The sequence below is a fragment of the Ruditapes philippinarum genome, unplaced genomic scaffold, assembly GCF_026571515.1.
Source record: "Ruditapes philippinarum isolate M1 unplaced genomic scaffold, ASM2657151v2 ctg7264_1_1_1_1, whole genome shotgun sequence".
NCBI lineage: Eukaryota > Metazoa > Mollusca > Bivalvia > Venerida > Veneridae > Ruditapes > Ruditapes philippinarum.
The window spans coordinates 4,633-29,450 of NW_026864799.1; the positions used below are offsets into that span (position 1 = coordinate 4,633).

General features: G+C 33.9%; 1 protein-coding gene across 1 annotated transcript; it reads right to left on the minus strand.

Annotated features, from left to right (window-relative positions):
• Positions 1 to 3,961: 3,961 nt before the first annotated feature.
• On the minus strand, positions 3,962 to 15,052 carry LOC132726841 (uncharacterized). The gene is made up of 7 exons (XM_060712216.1): positions 14,873 to 15,052; positions 11,177 to 11,308; positions 9,956 to 10,262; positions 8,892 to 8,924; positions 8,586 to 8,660; positions 7,460 to 7,519; positions 3,962 to 5,820 (listed from the first exon to the last, which is right to left on the minus strand). The coding sequence occupies exons 1-7, from the start codon at positions 15,008 to 15,010 to the stop codon at positions 5,474 to 5,476; spliced, it is 1,092 nt and encodes a 363-aa protein (XP_060568199.1). The 5' UTR covers positions 15,011 to 15,052; the 3' UTR covers positions 3,962 to 5,473.
• Between the last annotated feature and the right edge of the window lie 9,766 nt (positions 15,053 to 24,818).

The following is a 24,818-nucleotide window of genomic DNA, read 5'->3' on the forward strand; positions in this document are numbered from 1 at the left end:
AGTTTTGTAAGAGAATTTAACGTACTAACCTCTAGATCTAGCTGTGCTGTTGTTCTGATCTGTTTTGATGACAATTAATGCCCCTCAAGTCTCGTCATCGTGAAGCTTTTGCCGCTACTGTCGGAATCTCAGTTATAAACTTCTTTTAACTCCATTTCTAATTACATGTACGCCACTTTAATAAAATCATGGTACAAAATTATAATTTATGTACTAACATGCAACGAATGTTTACTGGCAGTTTATATCCTTTACTTATAACATGAAAGATAAACAAATTAAAGGTTTAGGTTTCATGTATTAATAACATTGCCATGTTACTTGGATATGCATAACTTATTTATACCTATGAATTACTAGTACGCATAATCATTTAACATTTTCAACAATTCACATTGATAAACATACCCTTAGGATTTTCTTAACCTATTTTTCAAAACCGACTTTCGATTTTCCTGTGCACATGAGTCTTTATGGCCAAACGGCTCCGATGTGTTTGTCCGAACGGTTTATTTTTGTCTTTTACATGACACGATCCGGATATCTTACTAAACTTACTTGCAAACTTCTTGCACCGGTTACATCACGTTTTTTTTTTGCCACAGCAACCATAAATCAACTTCAGAATGACTATAAATGGCGTGTCACACCCTATAGGGATCCCTTCAAGGGGTCCACTATTCGTAGTTGGTGCTGTATAGATCATCACAGAGATCTCTATTCATCCCTTTTCACCGAACTCTGCTCTTAAATTTGATGAGGAGCTGTATTCGAAGTAATTAATTCCAATCTCATTAGTATCAGCTCCTAATTAACGCTTCGCATAAGGATCTGACGACCACTAATAGGCTGTAACGATCTCGTGACCTTTCAAACAGGCAATCATCGGCAAACTTTCACAATTTTGAATTGCGGTTTGGATGCGGTTTCTAATTGGTTTTCTCAATTATCTGATACATAGTACTATGCATTTTTATGATGCCAGATTTATTGAAGACATTATACAGAAGTAATAAGATTTCTTGTTTGTCTCGTAAAAAATACTCTTCATGTCTGTTTTTTTCTGTCTGACTTTCCGTTTTAGTATGTCTTTCTGATAGCCAACCTGGATGGCTATCTGTCATTCTGTTCGACTGTATCTAAAAACTAATATATAACATTCTATGATTATTCAAACTAATTCTGAGATACTTCTTAGCCCCTTTCATTTTTGTTTTGTTTTATTCTTTGATTGTCCGTCCGTCTGTTGTCGGTTCCGAATTCTATGAAAATTACGATGTTTACAATTTGAAATTTACTGAAATCATGGTACGCCCATAAGCAGATAATCAAGGGGAGCGGTGGCCTAGTGGTTAAGGTGTCTGCCTCTCAACCCAGAGATCATGGGGTTCGAGCCCTACTCGTGTCACGACCATGTTTCTTCATATGACAGCTTTCTATTAAAGTGAGCATCTACTGGGTTACATGGACTGTCTGCTATCTACATTTTACATTGGCAATAACTGCTCACTATCGCCATACCTGCATGATGACATTAACAATACTTGACCTGCCCTAATCTAACCAGCTTAGTGAACGCACATTATGCCACATGGTAGTAAAATGGACGACAAAACTTCTACGAGGCACGCCATCCGCCATACTTTTTGTCGGGTTACCTATATATACAGTTGAAATAATATCTTTATGTAAGAAGCTCGAAAACAGTGGATAGATCCTGATTCAGAAAAAGAAACATTAGTTTTGTTGTTGAAGAAGACGTCTATTTCACTAAGAAATCGAATATTTCGCTGAACGGCGATTCCCAGCCTTTTTTTGGAAATACTTATACATGTGCATTTGTTTGTTCCTGCTGTTGATATTTCTTTGGTAACATGAGTCATCTATATTTCACAAATCGTTATCATAAAGCTTAATATTATGTTTTGTCTGATTAGAGATATTTGTTGTTGCTTTTTTCTGTCACTGAAGTCAAGTTGTCACTGCAGAAATAACCATTTAAAAGAAAGACAACTCTTTGAAAAGGACTATGTAATTCATCATACGGAGTTGTCTTTCTTTGTTGTCTATAGAGGTGTTTAGTTAAACAAGAGGGCCATGATGGCCCTGAGGTCGCTCACCTGTATATAGCCCCCCAAACCCCCCCCCCCAAACGTTGCAGGGCCAATTTAACCCAAGGGCTTTTATTTACACAAACTTGGTAAACACCCATAAGAAGATGTTTCATGCTAAACATCTAAGCTCTAGCTCATTGGGCTTTTTAAAAGAAGATTTTTTTTAAGTTTTTACTATACACATATAGTTAAAAACAATGACATCCCTGGGGCCGGGCCAGTTTTGACCCCAGGGCTTTTATTTGAACAAACTTTGTAGACACTTACTAGAAGATGTTTCATGCTTAATATCTAAACTCTAGCTATTTGGGTTTTTCCAAAGAAGATTTTAAGTTTTTGCTATACACATAAAGAAAATCAATGACCCCCGTGGCGGGCCCAATTTTGACCCCTAGTCTTTTATTTGAACAAACTTTGTAGACACTCACTAAAAGATGTTTCATGCTTGATATCTTAACTCTAGCTATTTGGCTTTTTTCAAAGAAGACTTTTTAAGTTTTTGCTATACACATATAAGGAAAATCAATGACCCCCGGGGCGGTGCCAATTTTGACCCCAGGGCTTTTATTTGAACAAACTTGGTAGACACCTATTAGAACATGTTTGATGCTAAATATCTTAGCCATAGCTCTTTGAGTTCTTTAAAAGAATATTTTTTTAGTTTTTACTATATGCATATGGGGAAAATCAATGACCCCCCGGGGCTGGGCCAATTTTGACCCCAGGGCTTTTATTTGAACAAACTTGGTAGTCACCCATTAGAACATGTTTCATGCTAAATATCTTAGCTCTAGCTCTTTGGGTTCTTTAAAAGAAGACTTTTTAATTTTTTACTATATGCATATAGGGAAAATCAATGACCCCCCTGGGGCGGGGCCAATTTTGACCCCAGGGCTTTTATTTGAACAAACTTGGTAGACACTCACTAGAAGATGTTTCATGCCAAATATCTAAGCTCTAGCTCTTATGGTTTTTTAAAAGAAGATATTCAAAGTTTTTTCTTTTGGTTGCCATGGCAACCAGAGTTCTGCATGGAATTAAATTCTTCTGAACAATTTTTAAAGGTGACCACCACAGGAACATTCCTGTGAAGTTTGGATGAAATTGGCTTAGTGGTTTATGAGGAGCAGTCATTTAAAGTAAAAGTTGACGGCCGGACAGACGCCGGCCGGACAGATGCCGGATGAAAAGTGATCACAAAAGCTAATCCTGTCACTTTGTGACAGGTGAGCTAAAAAGAGAAACTTCTTTGATATGTGTATTATTTATATTTATTTACAAATATAAATACAATATACAATATCCCCTATCAAACAGATAGGGCAGTCAACAGCATAAAAATGGAATAATGGAATGCATAGACAATAAACCTAATGACGCTAGGAAAGTAACTTCTTCGCTCATCATATTTTTATCAATTCTTTTTTGTTAGCATGTCAGAAAATTAGAATTAATTCTTTCTTGAAATATAGTACAATGTATAATAATGCACGGTTTATATATAGTTCAAATGATTTATAATTAATCACTCGGGCCTTTCGGCGCTCGTAATTATATTCCTACGCATTTGAACTCGAACAGTGCGTTGTTCTACAACCATGCACTCAAAGTTGGTATCTATTCATTGACCTTTGTATCACCGGTATGAATATCACCTTATAAAGGCAAGTAAAATGATCATTTCTGGCAGGTCCTCCATTAGGGGACGAAATTCCAAAAATCAAACTTTACGGGACAGTATAAATGGGACATAAATATATGAGCCGTGTCACGACAAAACCAACATAATGGGTTTGCGACCAGCATGGATCAAGACCAGTCTGCGCATCCGCGCAGTCTGATCAGGATCCATGTTTTTCGCTAACAAACCCTATTACAAGTAGAGAAACTTATAGCGAACAGCATGGATCCTGATCAGACTGCGCGGATGCGCAGGCTGGTCTGGATCCATGCTGGTCGCAAACGCACTATGTTGGTTTTGTCGTGACACGGCTCATATGTTTTCTAAATGCAGTATTCCAAAGGCGCTTAGCCATAAATTTGCTCACATGATCTTGGCTGCAACTGAAACATAATTAAATGGTGTATGACTTTGGTAACAAATTACATAATGTGGAGATTACACAGGAATACGGTTCAAAGGCCCATTACGTTATGCATCATTTTTATTTCTCAAAAACTTTTATTTTTAGTTTTACTATAACAGTGTCAATAAAGTTACGCATTGGCCATATGCTTCTCTTTCAATTTTACGATGAGTACGGTTTTAGTGATTGTATATTTTGCGTAGAAGTCAACAAACCAGTTTGTAATATCAAAAATTATTTCCCATTTAATGTTATTTTCTTCAGGTTATAAGTATCTCATATGTTTTAAAGGCCCATTATGCCCCAGAAATGCTCTCTACTGTTGATTCACAAAAGTTTATTTTTTTATTTTTGGTGTCTTGTTATAGTTTCCAAAAATATACTCATTTTACCTGAAAAAGTTCATTGCTTTTGTTACTTTATTGCAATTAGTACAGTTACAGTGATTTAGCATTTTGTATGGAAGTCAAAATAGTTCTTTGTTTACATTTTGAGACATTGACGACAAATAATTTCAGATTCAACGCCATTTTCTTCCACCAATAAACATTTAAAATGCTCTTAAGCTATTATTTAAAGGTTATACCTTTGTAAAAAAGGGGAAAAAATCATTTCCAAGACATAATGTGCCTTTAAATCCATTATCAAAATATTATAAAACACACATTTTAACTTTCTACAGATAGAGAAAATATTCATTTATTAGGCATGTGCCTTTAAAACATAACAACATCTAGGTAAACCTTTGTATATATATACATTAAATATATATTTTTACATGTATAACTCAGAATTATATAGTAAAAGCAACATTTTATACATGGTCATACAACTTGTCCAAAATATTTGTTATTCCTTTAGAATTACATTTATTTGATATTAAATAAAAATGAATTTATAAATTTCCAAAAGTACTATCATAGATATCTTTGGTAAAAAAAATTTATGTATCAATTAAAAAAAATGCTTTGTATGACAGAGAAAATGTAAAATATATAAAACATCACAAATGTCTAATAAAAATTAATCTCTTAAACATGCAAATTTTATACATAAACATCACAAATGTCTAATAAAATTCGACTTTTTAAGTGAACATGTAAGTTTCATAAATTTGTGAAAATTGAGATCAGGCGTACAATTGCAAATCAAAGTTAGCACTCTTTTATAGATCAGAAATGAAATCCAAAAACAATTAATTATGTTAATGTATACAGGTTAAAAAGAAAAATGGAAAAAAAGTGTTGCAAATATTTCTCAAATGATGCTATTTTAAAGGTCACTAAAATCGTCATGCCCTAGCGCCTTATTTGCTTGTAATTTCAATTTTATAAGTCGAACAATGTCTTTCCTTCCGATGCCTTCAAGCGCTGTGATCAAATCTTCACACAGCTGCCGGTTGGTTGTGTCCGGCAAGTCTTTCCTCGATGTTTTCTTTGATTTCCAATGTTTCAGAGATGTAAAATTTGCCGCCACAATATTTTGGCTGTTATTAAAACGACTCTGGCCTTGTATATGTGTTGGTACTAGTAGACTCGTCAACAACAAGCTTGCGTCGCTGGGTGAAAGCCCACCAATCAGAGCCAATAGAGAGTCGTCTAGCAAAATCTTGTCATACTCTAGGGGATAAAAAATGTCAAATGTTGACACAGAATTTACTGGTTGCTATGGAAGTATCCGGATGCTATGAAAGTCAATGGTTGCTATGGAAAGTCAGTGGTTTTTAAGGAAGTTACCATGGATGTCAAATGTTGCTATAAAAAGTCAATGGTTGCTGGTGGAAATGTCAGTGGTGGTTCTGAAAGAATATTTTTTGGGATTTAGCTCAATACAGGATTGGAGCAGTACCTCTAGACGCTTGCAGAAATCATGATCACAAAATAGACAAATATCGTTTTTTTTCGCCGAATTTTACATTTTTCCTTGATTATCGTACTTGATTCGGTGTGAAAAGATGAATTAGTCCTGTTAAAGTTCATTCCGTTGGGTAAAAAGACAAGATTTTAGCATTTTATCATTCAAGCGCCTTGTCCGGTATATACCGGAATACGGTATTTAGTGTGGTGCTCCAATCCTTGTTTTAGTCACAGCCTATTTTTTGTACGGAAGTCATTGATTGCTATGGAAAGTCATTCAATTTGGTTGCTGTCAAAAGTCATTGGTTGGTAGGAAATATCTTTTTAGTATGAAAAGTTTATGGTTGATATGGAAGTCACTGCTTGCTTTCAAAAATCCGTGGTCGCTATGGAAACTCAATGACTGCTTTGAAAGTCACATACTTCTGTCACTGGATGCTACGAAATTCACTAGAGGCTAAAGAAAGTCAGTGTTTGCTATGAAATTTACTAGTTGCTTTAGAAAAAAGTCAACTGCTTGCTATGGGAAGTCAATGGTTGCTTTGAAAAGTACTGGATAACGTCGAAAGTCGAAATTGATGCTATCGAATAGGGAAGTCGATGGTAAATATGGAAGCCATGTATTGCTTATTAATTTTTACCCCATAGCTATTATAAGAATTAGCTTTTTAACGGTCTACTAGATAAAGCTTTAGGCGTTATATCATAATAAGATGTAGCTTTTGTGGGCACAGAGGACAAGATTTAAAATAGTTTTTACTATAAAATATGAAAAAACCCATGGAGGGGCCAATATTGATTTGAAGGTCATAAATTGAATAACCGTTGTGCTCGTTTACATACTTAAGCTCTATCTCCTGTGGTGTGAGAAAAGATTAAAACATGAACCTCCGGGGGGGGGGAGGGCTTACTTTGACCCCAGGGCTTGAATTATATACATGTAAATTTTAATAAGTAAATGATCTTTGATGTAGTCTTTATTAGACGCAATAATAATATCATGTAGATTTCTTTCATAATTCCTTATAAAATGCACCATTTAATGTTTAACTTCCTATACTTTACCGACGATCTTGCTTTTGATCCATATGTATACAGTTTGAGTAATTGAAGAACCATACAAACGGAGGCTATGTGTTAAATGCTATTTATATCGATTATAAATACAGTGCAACCGCTAAAGAGCAACACTCACGGAGACAAATTTTGGTGGCAGCTAAGAGGTTTTGCTCTCGAAAGGTTATTGTAAATGTCTAGCGAGTTTATACTTATTTCATTTTGCTTCTGTGTATGTGCATTTCAAGACGATTTATATTTAAAAAAACGCACCAAATAGGTAAGTATTTTTTCCAACGGTTGCTAATTTGTAAGCAAGTAATTGCATAAAAGTGAAACATTTTACCTGGATCTTCCGGCGGAACCACTGTTGGTCCTGGTGCATTATCACTTAAACGCATGCCGCCTGTAAAATTGTACATTTTTGGTAATCAACTTTTATAAATATATCAATTAAATCGAAAGTTATACACGAAAAGTTATATCGAGTTTGTCTAAGAAAAATTGATTGAAACATATTTGGAGGAGCTATAGCGGGAAGACATTTGAAGGAGGGAAGGGGCACTGTTGGAGGAGGGTGTTAGGGTGTTTAAGAGAGGGTTTTGAGAGAGATTCATATATGTTTCCTCTAATAATGTAACAGTGAGGCAGACTGTAAAAAAATAATCTGGAACTGCAACTGCAAGTCTCAATACATACTAATTTGAAATGAAATACATAATTCCCGTCTCAATATAAAATACTATATTTTTACAATTAACTTTGATGTCAAATTTGAATGTACAGAAGACAACTTAACTGCATTGTAAATCGATGTTCTTGCGAAAGAAATGATACATTTATAACGTTTAAAAGTGGTTTTGAAAATTATAAAAGCTGATTCTTGTAAAAGTAGCGGACCCTAACATAATAAGACATATGAGCCGCGTCACGACAAAACCAACGTAATGGGTTTGACCAGCCTGCGCATCCGCGCAGTCTGATCAGGATCCATGCAGTTCGCTTACAAACCCTATAACAAGTGGAGGAAATGATAGCGAACAGCATGGATCCTGATCAGACTGCGCGGATGCGCAGGCTGGTCTGGATCCATGCTGGTCGCAAACCCATTATGTTGGTTTTGTCATGACGCGGCTCATATTGGTATTTCTTAAATGGTGACGTCATAATGGGAAACACCCTATCACATGACAAAACTTTATCAAAAGTAGAAGAAAACAGTCGGAAAAAGGCTAGAGCGACTTTGACGATAATACCGGAAATTAGACGATATTTACCGATTCATAGAGTAAAAAAATAAAACAGTATTGGTGCAATACATGTTTATTTATAGGCATTGATTTGCAAGAAAAGACATGTTTTAACCAATAACCTGTCGGAACAGAAAATGATCACTAAGTATATAGCCAGGACATCAAGGTAACAGTTATAGCTCGGAAATGATGATGACTTAAGCTATATAATGAACTTACCGACCGCATCATCCAGGCCTGAATCTCTTGGAGGATCCGGATCAGCACATAGCTTGAACCTTACAGGTTCACCTCCTGTTGAAAGAAATAACAAATAAATAACACTGAGGAATATACCCCGAGGGTTTACCTTATAACATGAGCAGTGACATTTGTTTCAAACGCAAATACGCAAGTTTGTACAGTCGCATATCTATAAGGCGATACTCACCAAGATTTCCACTATAAATACTGTTTAATGTCATTTCTTGTAAGCAATTACACAAGTACATGTACTTATCAAAATGTAAGTTAAAAGTAATTTACCTGATGTAGAGACCCGTGTCTGTCTAACAGAACCTTTAGATATAAGAAACATTTTATTATTGTTAAAATGACAAAATGTTATGTGCAGTAAAATATGTAAATGAAATTCTTGGCATTTCTATCAAATCAAACCGTATGCCTATATCACATAATGGGCCGCCCCATTAGAAAACCAACATAGTGTAGAAAATGACGTCACCGTCGTTAAATCCTCTTTTGTTTCAAACTAATATTTTAACAACTTTTAATTATCCAAAAACGATGAAAATTGTACCATAGTAATTGAGAACCATCGTATTTTTATAAAATTATAAAAAGTGAAAATGTGATTTTTTTTTCACTATGTTGCTTTTCTCAAGGGGCGATAATTAGTTATAATACTCAAACTGACGAAACGCTTAAAGGAACTCCACTGATGTTTTTGACGAAAAACTGTTCGACTTCATGCAGATCTATGCTAATAACTTTGGTGGAAAATTTCAGATCATTTGCTCACACCGGTTTTCGAGAATAATTATTCTTTTGTGAAAATGATCCAAAATTGAAAAGCGTTTCAAGTATGACACAAAAATATGATTTTCAATCTATTTCTCAGTATATTTCTAATTATCTTTTGCGTTTCTTTCTATTTTAAGTACACCAGGTGATCTATGTATGAAATTTTAAATTTTTTGTTTAATGCTTTTAAACCTCAGCGGAGTTCCTTTAACAGTTTCATAAAAAGGGAATTAAGCAATATTTATTTACCCGGACAGTCAAAAGTTGTATCCGGTCTAATAATAACCCGGATGATAGAAGAAGTATAATTTTTAAAGAACTGTCTTATTTCGAATGTACATTTTAAAGCAATATTTCGTTTTTTAAACAATTCTATGCATTTGAAGAAATTTGGAATGTTAATACAATGCCTGCTATTTGTTATCTTCTAGAGGCAAGCATTTTTAAGAAATATGTTTGAAATTAAGTAAATTCTCGTTATGTTTAACAAGCACTGTCTCAAATAAATAATGAATTACCTTCATTTTGTTAGAAAGATTTGTGAATACTAGATTTCGCATATTTACCTTGCATTAAAGTAGACTCGTCTGTAAAATCTGAAGAGGAACTCGATGACGCCATACTCTCTGGCGCCGTACGAAAACTGGAATCAATGATACTGGAATTAGCGCTTCGTGTACTTTTCTGGCTTTGGCTAAGATCCTGACTCTTCTCAGTCGGTATTTCATGAATGTGTACCGTATGTTTGATCTCATCGTCGACCTTGAACTTGATCGTTGCTGTGTCATCATCGGAACCGTCGTAAACAGGAATTAAGCTCAAGATTTTTCTACACTCCACTTGAGCTTCGTTAAAAACTAGAACATCTTCTCCCTGTTGTAATGAGAAGTTTGACGTCACAATTATTACATCAGTGTTTAATATACAGTCAAACCTGCGGACAAAGGTCATACAAGGGAGAGACCGAACATGGCCTTTATAGACAAGTGGATTTTATTTGGAGGTAACTTTGTTCTTTTAGATCAATCTAGGATTGTCGAAAAGTGGCCATTATTTACAGGGTACCTTAATTCGGAAGTTGTCTTCAACACAAGTTTGCCTGTATTGATATAGTTTGTAAGAGCATTTTTGAATAATATCTCAATTGGATCTGTTTTCATTTCTCCGGCTAATGAGCAATTCAGTAGTTCTACTTAGGTAAACTTCGTGCCGGAGACAATGACTTTAACTGTTAAGCCATATAGTTGCTGTATAACTGTAAAGCCGTATAGTTGCCGTATAACTGTAAAGCCGTAAAGTCGCCGTATAACTGTAAAGCCGTATAGTTGCCGTATAACTGTAAAGCCGTATATTTGCCGTATACCCATTTACAGTGTTTGGGTGAGTTAGAACCCAACACTCTACAGCATCTACAGCATGTTCTCTCCAGCAAACAAACGAATGTAGATAACTGTAAGCATAATATTATCTCTTTTTAATTTTTTTCAAGGTCTCTCTCTGTACATGTGCTGCCTTCAAGTAAATTACCTTTCCTATGTGGCTTTGAAATTGGATTATTTCATGCCAAAGGCTACATAGATAGCTTACAGTGGTTCTTCTAAGGTGCCTGAAATAATACTGAGGTCTTTCTGCTCATGTAAAGCTGCTGGAACATTACAATGTCATATGACTTTAAAACACTCTCCCGCTAGACACGAAAAAAAAAATGGATGACAATATTGCTACCATAAAAAAACATAACCATCTATGGAAGTTATTTTTTTAAAACTTGAAAAACTCATTTATACCTTTTCCAGCTTAGCTGAGGGTTTTAATGCTCCAGATATCAAGATTTGTATTTTACACTTTCCTTTGTATAAATGAAGCTCTATTTGTGGAGAACATCCGCCACCAGCCATTACAGGATCTTCTATATATTCCTTGAAATAAATAAATAAATAAATAAAAAAAAAATGAATAAATAAAAAAAATGAATGAATGAATATATAAATAAATAAAAAATAAATAAAGAAATAAAGAAATATTAAAATAAATAAATAAATAAAAATATTAAAATAAATAAATAAAGAAAGAAATATTAAAATAAATAAATAAATAAATAAATAAATAAATGAATGAATGAATGAATGAATGAATGAATGAATGATTTTGTAAGTAAGTGAGTGAAGGAATGATTGAGTGAGTAAATGACTGAATGAATGAATAAATAAAGAAAGAAAGTAAGAAATGAAAATAAATGAAAAATAAAAAAAAAATAAGTAAATGAATCTATCAAACAGATGAGGCAATCAAGTGCATTATTCCAACGATGTATGCACAGCATAAAAAGAAATGCTTTTTAACATGAATACAGACAGTAATATATATGTATTATCTATGTTTTGATTGATTTACTGCCATGAAATATTCACAATATTAGAAAATAGATAATCATTATGTCCCGAATGAAAATTAACACGTACTATACTTGTGATAAAGAATGTAGCCTAATGGTTGTGGTGAAAAGACAATAATTATATGGTATTTGTGTGTAGTGTTGCATAATTATAGTGTTCTGATAGTGTTCCTTCCTTGAAATACATATGAGCTGCGTCACGACAAAACCAACATAGTGCGTTTGCGACCAGCATGGATCAAGACCAGCCTGCGCATCCGCGCAGTCTGATCAGGATCCATGCTGTTCGCTTACCAATTCTATTACAAGTAAAGAAACTGATAGCGAACAGCATGGATCCTGATCGGAATGCGCGGATGCGCAAGCTGGTCTGGATCCATGCTGGTCGCAAACCCATTATGTTGGTTTTGTCGTGACGCGGCTCATATTTTTAAAACTTTATTCGCCAAAATAATATATTTTTGAGTATATGTCATGTGACTAGCGATACATATTCATGATATTGGTATGTGGCTATGAGGAAAAACGACACATATTTCTATGTGTCTATCGATACATTTTTTATCGCAAGGTTTCGCACATTTTTTTTTTGGTCTTACTAACCCATTATACTCATTACACTTTCAATGAACATTTGAAAACTGTATTGATATACATGTATAACAGTGCAAGTTTATTATTGATTTATATAGGTAAAAAAACTCAATTAATAAAGTGAGTTTTTTTCTCAACTTGTATATATCAGTATAGTTTTTTTCACAGAGGCTCCAATGGGGCAGCGGTAACGAACATTCCCAGTGAACGAGTGGACGGACAGAACGTTACAGACGGACAAGAGAAAATGTCCCACATCAATACTAGTCGCTCGTCCAATGCACTAGTAACATTGCCTTGTTGGGGTCTATGATAAAAGATTAGGAACTGGAACGATAAAACTTGAGTGAATTGCATGGGAAAATGTCATAAAATGAGTGACGCTATAAATGGCGAAGACAAATAGACAAAATATAGTTTAGTAAGAGACATGTGATAAAAATTACTAATAAACCAAAAATAAAAGGTTGTAAGATATTCATCCTTGATTGGTTCATACAAAGCACGAGTGATATTAATGGCTATCACTTGGCATGGATCTATAGTGCAAGGTACAGGGCAATATGATAGTCGTAGATTTTGCGACAGTGTTATCAATTTAGAAATACGAAATTATATGTTTATATGATATGATTATAGATTTGTGGTTGAGAGATAAAATGAGTTGTCTCTGTCTTCAGAATGTACTAAAAATGCCAAATACTTATGATGTATTTATGATATTATGATAGTATGATATATATTTTTGACAATTCAGATTTGAAAAAAAAAAAAAAGATTTGAAAAAAAAAAAAATTAAAAAAGAGTGAGCTTTGCTTCACATCTATTTTGAGTGTTTTGTAAGACAAGAAACCCTGTATTTGAGGCCCTTTCAGGGTGTATCAAAATTGCCTGAATTGTCTACACTAATTGAATGTTGCTTTTGTGTTTACTATAGGTTTAGTCTTAATATAATATTCAATATTCATTCAAGCAGCACATGCTGAAATGCTGAGAAGTCTGGCATAGCATTCCTGACGTAAGAAATGTCAACGTTCTTGTTATAGACATAAAACAATTTTCTTTTTAAGAAAGTTAAAAATTTAATAAATTTAATTTATTTAATTAAAGTTGAAACATGCGTTTATTGTTGATAAAAACACTTATTTATCGACAACCACTGCACAAAGACAGCGACTAGATCAGAAATTTTTGGGGCCATCTGGGTTTAATGGTCGTCCATAATTAGTAATTAAATGTACATGTAATGTACCGTGCATATAGCTAAATCTGCCGATACGTTTTGGTTATAATTGTTAAAATGTCACAATGTTTTTGTTTGGTGTATTTTGTTTCATTATCTATGTATTGATTTATGTTGGTAAACATAATATTCTTTTGACAGAAATAGAATTTGGAATCAATACTTTCTCTTATCACAAAATAAAAATGACTGGTACCTTGCTTAACTACATCTGTAAGTGCCCTAAATTTGTTGCCCATATCTTGAAAAGTTGTTTTGTGTTTGCACTGATACAATGAATCTACACTGACAATGTATTACATTATACAATAGAAATCCTATTAAAGACCACATCGGAATTAAGACCAAACGCTATTAAGACCAGTTTTTTAAAAAACAGAATTTTCTTTTTCTTTTTCTATTGATTTATTCTTCATTTTCCCCACTGTATATGAATGTATATTCATATATATTCATATAAAGAGGGTTACAAATAATAATTGTATCATAGTCTGGGGACCTTTCTGTTGAAAATGTGTCAGAGATAAATCGTATACATATACATGCACCGTGCGTTAACTGGAGTGCAGGTATCAATTACCCGCACTCCAGAGCATGCCCATTGATTGGCTCAGTGACGGCAGAGAAAGGCAAAGCGATAGAAATATCAAATTCAAATGCTCGTTGATTGGTTTCTTTTTCGTGGGGTTTCATATTGTGACAACAGGGAACGTGTTTTTATGTTTGACTATGATACAAAAGAGAAAGAACATCAAAACACTCGGCAATCTGATTAATACTCGGGGGCTACTCCCCCTCGTACAAATCAGAAAGCCTCGTGTTTCGATGCTCTTTCTATTACTAAAATAAAAAACCAAAAAAAAAAAAAAAAAACAACAAAAAACAAAAAAAAACAAACAATGTCTTGGGATTGAAACCGCTGGTCTTATTAGTGGATTAAACAGTTGGTCTTATTTCTAGATATACTGACCATTGACACACACACACACAAAAATCTGTTAATTTTTAAACTGGTCTTAATAGCGGATGGTGATAATTCTTGGGTGGTCTTGGGTAGGATTTCTACTGTATTTATCAAATGTGTGTGCACTATCTTTCTTTAATTGCATATTTTCTATATACAAAATGTTCCTGGTTCGTAGTATTGTATTGGTGAGATGAGATTGAGTGTTGTTCATGAACATGACTTTATTATAATGAAAATAGACGGTGACATATGCTACAGACATCTTAATCTATACATAAATGTACCAGTTTCTCATCTCTTCTTTTTTCTATGATAGCTCCTGGATCGTCTTTGCTTGTTGCATCAATACTGACTGCATATCGCCCCTTGTCAAGATGAGATTTGGAGAGGAGAGTAATTATATTTGCATGTGTTTCAGTCATATTTCGGTTCCCTGGAAATGTATTAAAATAATCTGGATAATGATATGATACTGGGTAATGAATTTAACTCACTTCAGTGTTGGAGCAGTACTTCTAGACGCTTGTAGAAATATCATGATCACAAAGTAGAAAAAAAATCGCTTTTTTCGCCGATTCTTACATCTTTCAATCTTTATCGTATATAAATCGGTGTGACCAGCGGATGAATACGTGAGATTTTATCATTCAACCATTCATGCGCTTTGTACGGTATATACCGGAAACGGTATTTAGTTTCTGCTCAAGAAAGCAGTGCCTCTAGACGCTTGCAGAAATCATGATCCCAAAATAGACAAATATCGTTTTTTTTCGCCGAATTTTACATTTTTCCTTGATTATCGTACTTGATTCGGTGTGAAAAGATGAATTAGACCTGTTTAAGTTCATTCTGTTGGATAAAAAGACAAGATTTTAGCATTTTATCATTAAAGCGCCTTGTCCGGTATATACCGGAATACGGTATTTAGTGTGGTGCTCCAATCCTTTTTTTTAGTCACAGCCCAAAAATGAGACTGGATAATGACAGCTATACGAACTACGGACAGTGACGGAAAGTCTAGACACAAGTTGAGTTCGATTAGGTTAATAAAACATTTACATTGTGACCTGTGAACACATGCTTTGTCTTTTATAATAATATACCATATCACAAGCTCGTAAATCTTCTACTGTGTCACTTTTTGTTCAATTATTTCCAGTAAGCTAGAGTGACTATTTAAGCATCATGTGTATACCGGTTTAGTTAATTTTTATCGCTGTTGTTTATTTGATAAACAAAATACATGTAAATTTTGATGTACATTTTACACTTCTTTTAAAACGACAAATCAACGAAAACAGTAAAGAGTCTTATTTTAGAATCAATCAAAATATTGTTTGAAAACGAAAGTTAAATACTGTATGTAAGAAGAACAATCGAGGTATCAACTGTTTATTTATTAAGTATAAATGTATTTAGATTTTTAATTATAGATATCGAAAAACATTACACTTAACTTAAATAATAAAGTAACCAAAAACTGAAACATCTAAAATTGCTAAAAATATTTGAAACCGAAAGTAGTTCATAATATTATTATTTACAACAAAATGAAATTTAAAATATAGGTTTTCGTTAGAAAAAAAAGTAATCGACACGAGACCAAAAAATATGACGTACTGATTTTTTTGTGATAAAAATAATGTTAAGCGCGCGCAACTCATTGTGTTATAAATACATTGACATTCAAAATGTGATGTACCGTGTCGTATAGTTATCGTCTATATTGACCGCTTTTCAGCCAGTATATATTTAAAAAATTGTTTTATCCAGATTGAAAGATGATGAAGTCAACTTAAGTTAAGCGGGGTACGAGAAACATGAAACAATAAAGAAGTATGCATACCGAAACTGACTGGAACTTCACTTTAACTTCAGCATGCTTGACACATCGAAATGATCTATTTATTAACTGCTCATCACTTAAAGGTGGCTCCAATCTGTCAATTAAGCTCATTTGCAGTAAGGTTGTTTTGTTTTGGTCAGCCAACCACTATATATGTATCATTTCTTTTATTGTAGCTATATCTTTTTTGTGGCAACCTCTAAAAATGATATAACTTCTGGCTAGTCTAATCAGTGTTTGAACTTTTTTGCAGATGTTTAACTTTTTTTTTTATATAACGGCAGCCTCTGATTATAATATCTGCATGGTAACATCATTTGAGCCGCGTCACGACAAAACCAACATATTTTTGCGACCAGCATCCGCGCAATCTGATCAGGATCCATGCTGTTCGCTGTCAGTTTCTCCACTTGTAATAGAGTTGGTAAGCGAACAGCATGGATCCTGATCAGACTGCGCGGAGGCGCAGGCTGGTCTGGATCCATGCTGGTTGCAAACCCACTATGTTGGTTTTGTCGTCACGCGACTCATTTGTTGTTTTTTGCAATATATTACATGATGGAGAATGAACATCCCATTGCCTCGACGTTGATTTTAGACGAAATAATTTAATTCCTTCATTTCCTTTCACTCTAATTACATAGTCACAGTAACATGCAATCATGCAATGACGTAATTGGAGGCGGAAGTATTCTCTTAGCGTGCTTATTACTTAAATTGATGAAGCAAAATTCATATAATGAACGGCAAAGCTTGTCGGTTATATTTGATCAGGGTTTCTCTATCATCTTAATGGAATACAATAATTTCATTTTGGAATTCTAACTCGCCATATTGCAATACAATAACTCAATTATTTTAGCTCAAAACTTCAGAGTACAACAGATTTTATATTCATTTATATTACAATACATGCAATACAAGATAATAAAGCATTTTTATGTTTTATTTGAAATGATTTATTTAAATGAGTTTCCAGGAAGGAGCCAAACTCGTTTTCTTTCTGCTTAAACTTCAGACAAAATGTTGTTTCATAAGCATAGTGATGTTACAAATTCCGATAAATTCAAATGTAGGAAACAATTTTATTCGTAAAGACATTACATTTTAAGTAGTTACTTTGTTCAAATTATACTTTACAGGATACAGAAATAATTTGCTCGTCCAATTTATATGTTTTGTTTACCTTATTTCACGGCGTCTCAACGCCGTGATATTGTGATGGGTAGTTTTCGGTAGCATGGGCAAAAGTCACGTGACAAAATGCCTTTCGATTTCTGCAGCCGACATTTTATTGTTTTTACGCAATCATTGTACAGTCCATTTCCGTGAAAAGTTACATAGAAACAGTTTTTTTCTTCAAAACCATATAGAATCTAAACAGTATTTTAATCAACACACGAAATATCAGCGTTTTATATTAACACATTTCCGGACATCCTTTCGACATGCTTGAGAAATTCGCCTCGAATGGATTATGTATGGTGGCTGATTTACGCCATCCGTATATTTTCGCGTCTTCGCCTCAAAATGCGAAAACACGAAGGGACGACATACAGTAGGGTACGTGAACGTTTCAGTTTACACGCAAAAAGCACGCTCTGGAAAAAACGCACGCACGTTACACGCTACATGTATACGAACGAACGTTATACGCACGCTATACGAAACGATATACGCTAGACGAAATACGCTAAACGATATACGCACGCTGAAACGCATGCAAAATGAAAAAGTTTCTAAACCTTTATTAAAATATCGAAATCATATTAACTTTTCAACAATTTTAGCTACATGTACAGTAGATCTAGAGCGATAGCTAGAAATGTTGAGCTGAAATGCACTCAACCTAGCACCAAAATTGTTTTTGTGACAGCCTTAACTAATGATTTTTAAAATTACAAGCTATCATGCGCTAATTCATCTTAATGCGCAAGCGGATAAAGAACTATCCCTTGACTATCCCTTGCATTCACTACGTAGGCCGACGTAATAGTCCGCAACATGGCCGACATGGAATTAAAAGTGCATTGCAAATTATCATAAATATACAGTGCTAACAATTAAAATCAGATGGATTTATGAGGCAAATCTATATATTAAGTGAGGCTGCATCATAAACAATCGAACTCTAAAATCTTGAGTGTAAAATAAAGGAATTAACTATTTTGACAGAAGTCACGAAACACAGGATTCTACCACGGATAACATTAAGGGAAAAGCTTCCAGAATCAGGAAGGATTAAATTGCTGGCACAATGCGTAGATTTAAGTTGATGTCCTGTATGTTTCATTGGGACACCGCATGATTTACTGCGTTGTCGCCAGTGAAAGCTTCCCTAAACGAAAGTGAAAGTAGAAATTAACAATACTGAAATCCAGTGAAATCACAAAAAAAGGTAAAATTTCTAGGGCATTACAATATACGAGTATATATACATATTAAGAATGCACTTTTATTTAGGGTCTGAAACTGTAATCGAGAGGGAAAAAATGAGGAAAATAAGGAAACCGGTCAACCTCATGCACCTCCATTAGTGCAAGATGGGAAGGTCAGTCAAGTGTGGGACTCCCAAGAATTTGTGAATCATGTGTAAAATGTAAAGTTATTAGATTTACAAAGACAGCGCAACAGAAAATATTTTTCATATCACTTAAAATTGAAATTTTTTGACATGCGCATAATATGTATTAATATGCTATATTATTATTAAGCAACATTAAATGCCTAGTACCTTTCTTTTTATGTTACTGTCACAAGTTTAAAAAATATGCTGCCTTACCAAGACATGAACCCCGGACCCTCGGAACCATTCGGCAGCTCAACCAACTGAACTATCAAAATAGTGGACAGTTTGGAACCATGACATAATCCCTGCAGCGCTTTATTGAAATTTGTCCTTGAATAGGTACAATGTGAATTAGGACTTTATACCATCGTTTAATACCATCACAGTCCCCTGTGGAATAGGTGATATAGTATGAATCTCCAAGTCAATTTCACATTGTTGTTTTAAATGTTACAGAGGAGATATATAGTTTCTGATTACACCCAGTAGAGGAAAATACCCCTGTGGTATTATAATAATTTAAATGATTTATCCTTACAGGCTATCCTAAAATAAAACTCACGGGTGAGGAGGCAATTAATTGAGGGCACCTGCCTAGGTCCACACAAGTCTATGCAACCCCCCCCCCCCTTTTTCAAAAGCTGTAAAATTTAGTACTGCTACAATGTCTTATAAAATCACATTACTAGACAATAATTAAATATTTCACTATTAACATAAGACATGATCATTAATAAATGCAGACAAGCAAATAATTAGCTGGAAACATTTATTAATCACAAAGTAATTAAAATATGCAGCCTGACTGAGACTCAAAACAAAGACCCCAAGAATATCATGCCTCACCAGTACTCACTGTACTACCGTATGAACCCTTGTAGTGTAACGCTCAGATCTGAATAAACTCAATATGAACAAGTCAACACAATATAAAGTTTATAAACGTCATATATATGTATTTATTTTATATAATTTACTGTTCACCAATACAACACAATTGCTTTAACAATGTCTTTAACAACTTAACAATTCTTAAACAAATATTTAAAATAATAAGAATTAATGCCAATTGCGTATTTAGCATAATTTAACCTTAAGTGAGTGAGTCTGCTTTAACATCAAAAACTACACTAAATAATCAAATATTTCGCTCCCCTTATATACTAAAATACTTTACGCCTAAGATTTAATAACTTAATAATTCATAGAGTATATCTGCATTTGTTGACAGCTAAACAATTAAATAACCCATTATATATGCACGATCTAAAGTACAAAAGGTACACTTCCCGTTTAGTGTTGACAGGTCTATTAATTAACTTAATTAAACATATTTTCGTGACAGCTCATTAAATTAATATATCCGTCTATGCATACCGTTAACTAATTACTGGCTAATTACCGTTATCCTACAATATCTTCCCGACCAATTAAAAATACTTCCAGGTATTTTAAAATAAAACTTATTTAAAGAAAAAATTTATGTCATGGTCACGGCACCAAATCGTCCCTTGTAGTGTAACGCTCAGATCTGAATAAACTCAATATGAACAAGTCAACACAATATAAAGTTTATAAACGTCATATATATGTATTTATTTTATATAATTTACTGTTCACCAATACAACACAATTGCTTTAACAATGTCTTTAACAACTTAACAATTCTTATACAAATATTTAAAATAATAAGAATTAATGCCAATTGCGTATTTAGCATAATTTAACCTTAAGTGAGTGAGTCTGCTTTAACATCAAAAACTACACTAAATAATCAAATATTTCGCTCCCCTTATATACTAAAATACTTTACGCCTAAGATTTAATAACTTAATAATTCATAGAGTATATCTGCATTTGTTGACAGCTAAACAATTAAATAACCCATTATATATGCACGATCTAAAGTACAAAAGGTACACTTCCCGTTTAGTGTTGACAGGTCTATTAATTAACTAAATTAAACATATTTTCGTGACAGCTCATTAAATTAATATATCCGTCTATGCATACCGTTAACTAATTACTGGCTAATTACCGTTATCCTACACCCAGAACCCTTTGAATACCGTACTGCAGCTCTACCATATAAAAATTTTTCTCTTAATTAATATGTGATCCGCACTATACATGAACATAGTCCCCCACTTTATTGAAATATCTCCTTAAATAATTGATGAACTGACACATCCCTCTCGTGGAGTTCTAGTTTTAATAAACTTGAACAGGGAAGCTTAGGCGCATAACCGGGGCGTCCCCGGGACAATACCGGCATCACCCTTAGCTCAACCGTGGTGAAACCAGTGATGGTTGGGATGATTTCCGTGAAAAGTTACATAGAAACAGTTTTTTTTTCAAATCATATATAATCTAAACAGTATTTTTATCAACACGCGAAATATCAGCGTTTTATATTAACACATTTCCGCACATCCTTGAGACACTTGAAAAATTCACAAGTTTTTTTTACATTTGTGTATTTGTTTGTATGGATAATCAAAATCTTTTCACGTATAAAATATCTATTGAACATTACATTTCTAAGTTTTTATAGTTGCAATTAAGAGCTTTAATTGTCTTTTTTAAATAATTTCATTTTCTTGTGCAATAAAACATTTTTTCTCTAAAATGAGACTTGGTTTTTACATATGCGTTTCATGGTAAGCAATAACTTAATTTGGTCCGTAAATCAGTCTTTTACACAACATCAAACTTCATTCAGAATTCATGTCTCATTATTGTGAGCAAAATTCTGAGTTTCCTTTAGATATGAGCTGGAAAATGTTTAATTATCCCCCGCCGAAAAGGCGATGGGGGATATAAAATTAGTCTCCGTCCGTCCGCCTGTCCTTCCTTCCCCATTTTTGTCCGGAGCATATCTTAAAAACTATTTGAGGTATCAACTTGAAACTTCATAGGTGGATAAATCATATTTAGGAGAAGTACATTGCACAAAAATGATGATTCTACCCTGCATAATTTTTCAGTTATTGCCTTTGTTATTTTTCAAACTTAATTTTTGTCCACAGCATAACTCAAAAAGCCTTTAAGATATCAACATAAAACTTCATAGGTGGATAGATCTCACTCAGGAGATGTGCAGTGCAAAAAAAGTGATAACTCTCTACCCTTCATAGTTTTTGAGAAATTGCCCTTTGTAATTTTGCATACTTTATTTTTCACCTGAGTGGAGCATAACTAAAAAAAAACTTTGAGATGTCAATATGAAACTTTCATAGGCGGATATATCTTATTGAGGAGGAAAGGAATGTTGTACAAAAGAATGATAACTGTACCCATTATAATTTTTGAGTTATTGACATTTGTTATTTTTCATACTTTTTGTCAAGCATATCTCAAAAAGTGTTAGAGGTAACACCTTGAATTCTTCATATAGGTGGATAGATCTCATTGAGGAGGAGTGCTGCACACAAAAATGAAAACCGACCGTGCATAATTTTTCAGTTATTGCCCTTCGTTATTTTTCATACTAAATTTTTGTCCCAGAGTATAACTACAAAAGCCTTTGAGATATCAACATGAAACTTTCATAGGTGTATAGATCTCACTCAGGAGGTGTGCAGTGCATAAGAGTGATAACTCTACCCTTCATAATTTTTGAGTTATTGCCCTTTGTTATTTTTCATACTAAATTTTTTCATCTGAGTGGAGCATATCTCTAAAAAAGCTTTTGAAATGTCAACATGAAACTTCATAGGACGTGGATAGATCTTATTAAGGAGGAATGTTGTGCACAAGAATGTTAATTCTACCCTTTATAATTTTTGAGTTATTGACATTTGTTATTTTTCATACTTTTTGTCCGGAGCTTATCTCAAAAGTGTTAGAGGAAATAACTTGAAACTTCATAGGTGGATAGATCTCATTGAGGAGGAGTGCAGCACACAAGAATGATAACCTACCGTGCATTGTTTTTCAGTTATTGCCCTTTGTTATTTTTCATACTTAATTTTTGTCCCAGAGTATAATTACAAAGGCCTTTGAGATATCAACATGAACCTTCATAGGTGGATAGATCTTACTCAGAAGGTGTGCAGTGCATAAGAGTGATAACTCTACCCTTCATATTTTTTGAGTTATTGCCCTTTGTTACTTTTCATACTAAATTTTTCACCAGAGTGGAGCATAACCCAAAAAAATATTTGAGATGTCAACATGAAACTTCATAGGTGGATAGATCTTATTAGGAGGAATGTTGTGCACAAAAATGATAACTTTATCCATTATAATTTTGAGTTATTGTCCTCTGTTATTTTTCATACTTTTTGTCCGGAGCTTATCTCAAAAATTGTTACAACTTCAGGCTCAATCAAACCGAGCCTGCAACATTTTCAATTTTGTCATGTTAGGCTTTCTTTAGGGATTCTGTATTTATCTATTTTATGATCACATCCGTGTTATTTGTTCCGTGTGGCGGCTGTAAAAAGTCTCCCCGTACATTTAATTAATGATGTTACATTTTCGATACTTGAAGATCGTTCAGCACGACATTATTGTTGTGCTTGTGGTATTTTTAGTTTCAACTTTTCGGCATTTTCTAGTTGGGTGGTTCCAATATTCCTACTTGAATAATGTTGAATCACCCTAAGGATATGTTGCCTGCTTTTTATATTTGTCTTTTGACGTCTTATCTGTGATATGCAGGCTTCATAACCTCTGATCCCCTTTCAAAATTCCATTTTATTTAGTTCCGCCCATTGTTTTCTCGTTTAGGGCACACGCTTTCTATTACTTGGGGACCATACGCCGCTTTTCATGGAATGGCACGGAAGTGTCATGTTGAAGGTTCCATGATAACCGCCGTATGAAAACATCTGCGGATGTTTCTCAATTCAAAATTTCACCATTTCATGTTAAAATGTTGAATTCTGCTTAAGCCGGTGCTAGGGGCGTGGATGGTAACTGCACTTTCCAGTACCGTCCATGAACAGGCTCAATCAAACCGAGCCTGCAACATTTTCAATTTTGCCGTGTTGGGCTTTCTTTAGGGATTCTGTATTTATCTATTACAAAAAGCCTTTGAGATATCAACATGAAACTTCATAGGTAGATAGATCTCACTCATGAGGTGTGCAGTGCAAAAGAGTGATAACTCTATCCTTCATAGTTTTTTGAGTTATTGTCCTTTGTATTTTTTCATACTTAATTTTTCACCTGAGAGGAGCACAACTCAAAAGGTCTTTGAGATGTCAACATGAAACTTCATTGGTGGATTGATCTTATTGAGGAGGAATGTTGTGCGCAAGAATGATACCCTTTATAATTTTTGAGTTATTGCCCTTTGTTATTTTTCAAACTTTTTGTCCGGAGCTTATCTCAAACAGTGTTAGAGTTATCAACGTGAAACTTCATAGGTGGATAGATCTCATTGAGGAGGAGTGCGGCACACAAGACTTTTAACCTACCGTGCATTATTATTCAGGTATTGCCCTTTGTTACTTTTCATACTTAATTTTTGTCCAGAGTATAACTACATATGTGGATAGATCTCACTCAAGAGGTACATGTATGCAGTACACAAGAATGATAAATTATTCTGCTCTACTACATATACATGGCTCTTGTAACAAGTTATATTATAATACTTTAAAACCTTCTTAACAAGTTAACCTGTCAATTCAACACAATGCTATTTGGAGATACCTTAACATTATACTTAACAGTTTGTTTGTTTTTGTATTTTTACTTGTTTTTCGCCGTGACAATCACATTGCTGCATTTCCCAGCAATTTTTTACTTGTTGTCAATAGTCTATTTAGTTTCTCAAATTAATCACATAGAAACAAGCACGTTC

Coding starts and splice junctions, on each gene's coding strand:
- LOC132726841 (XM_060712216.1), bottom strand. CDS start 15,010: ATGACTGAAACACATGCAAATATAATTACTCTCCTCTCCAAATCTCAT. Junction 8,925..9,955: donor CGAGTCTACTTTAATGCAAG/GTAAATATGCGA, acceptor TTATATCTAAAG/GTTCTGTTAGACAGACACGG. Junction 5,821..7,459: donor GGTTCCGCCGGAAGATCCAG/GTAAAATGTTTC, acceptor TTTATCCCCTAG/AGTATGACAAGATTTTGCTA.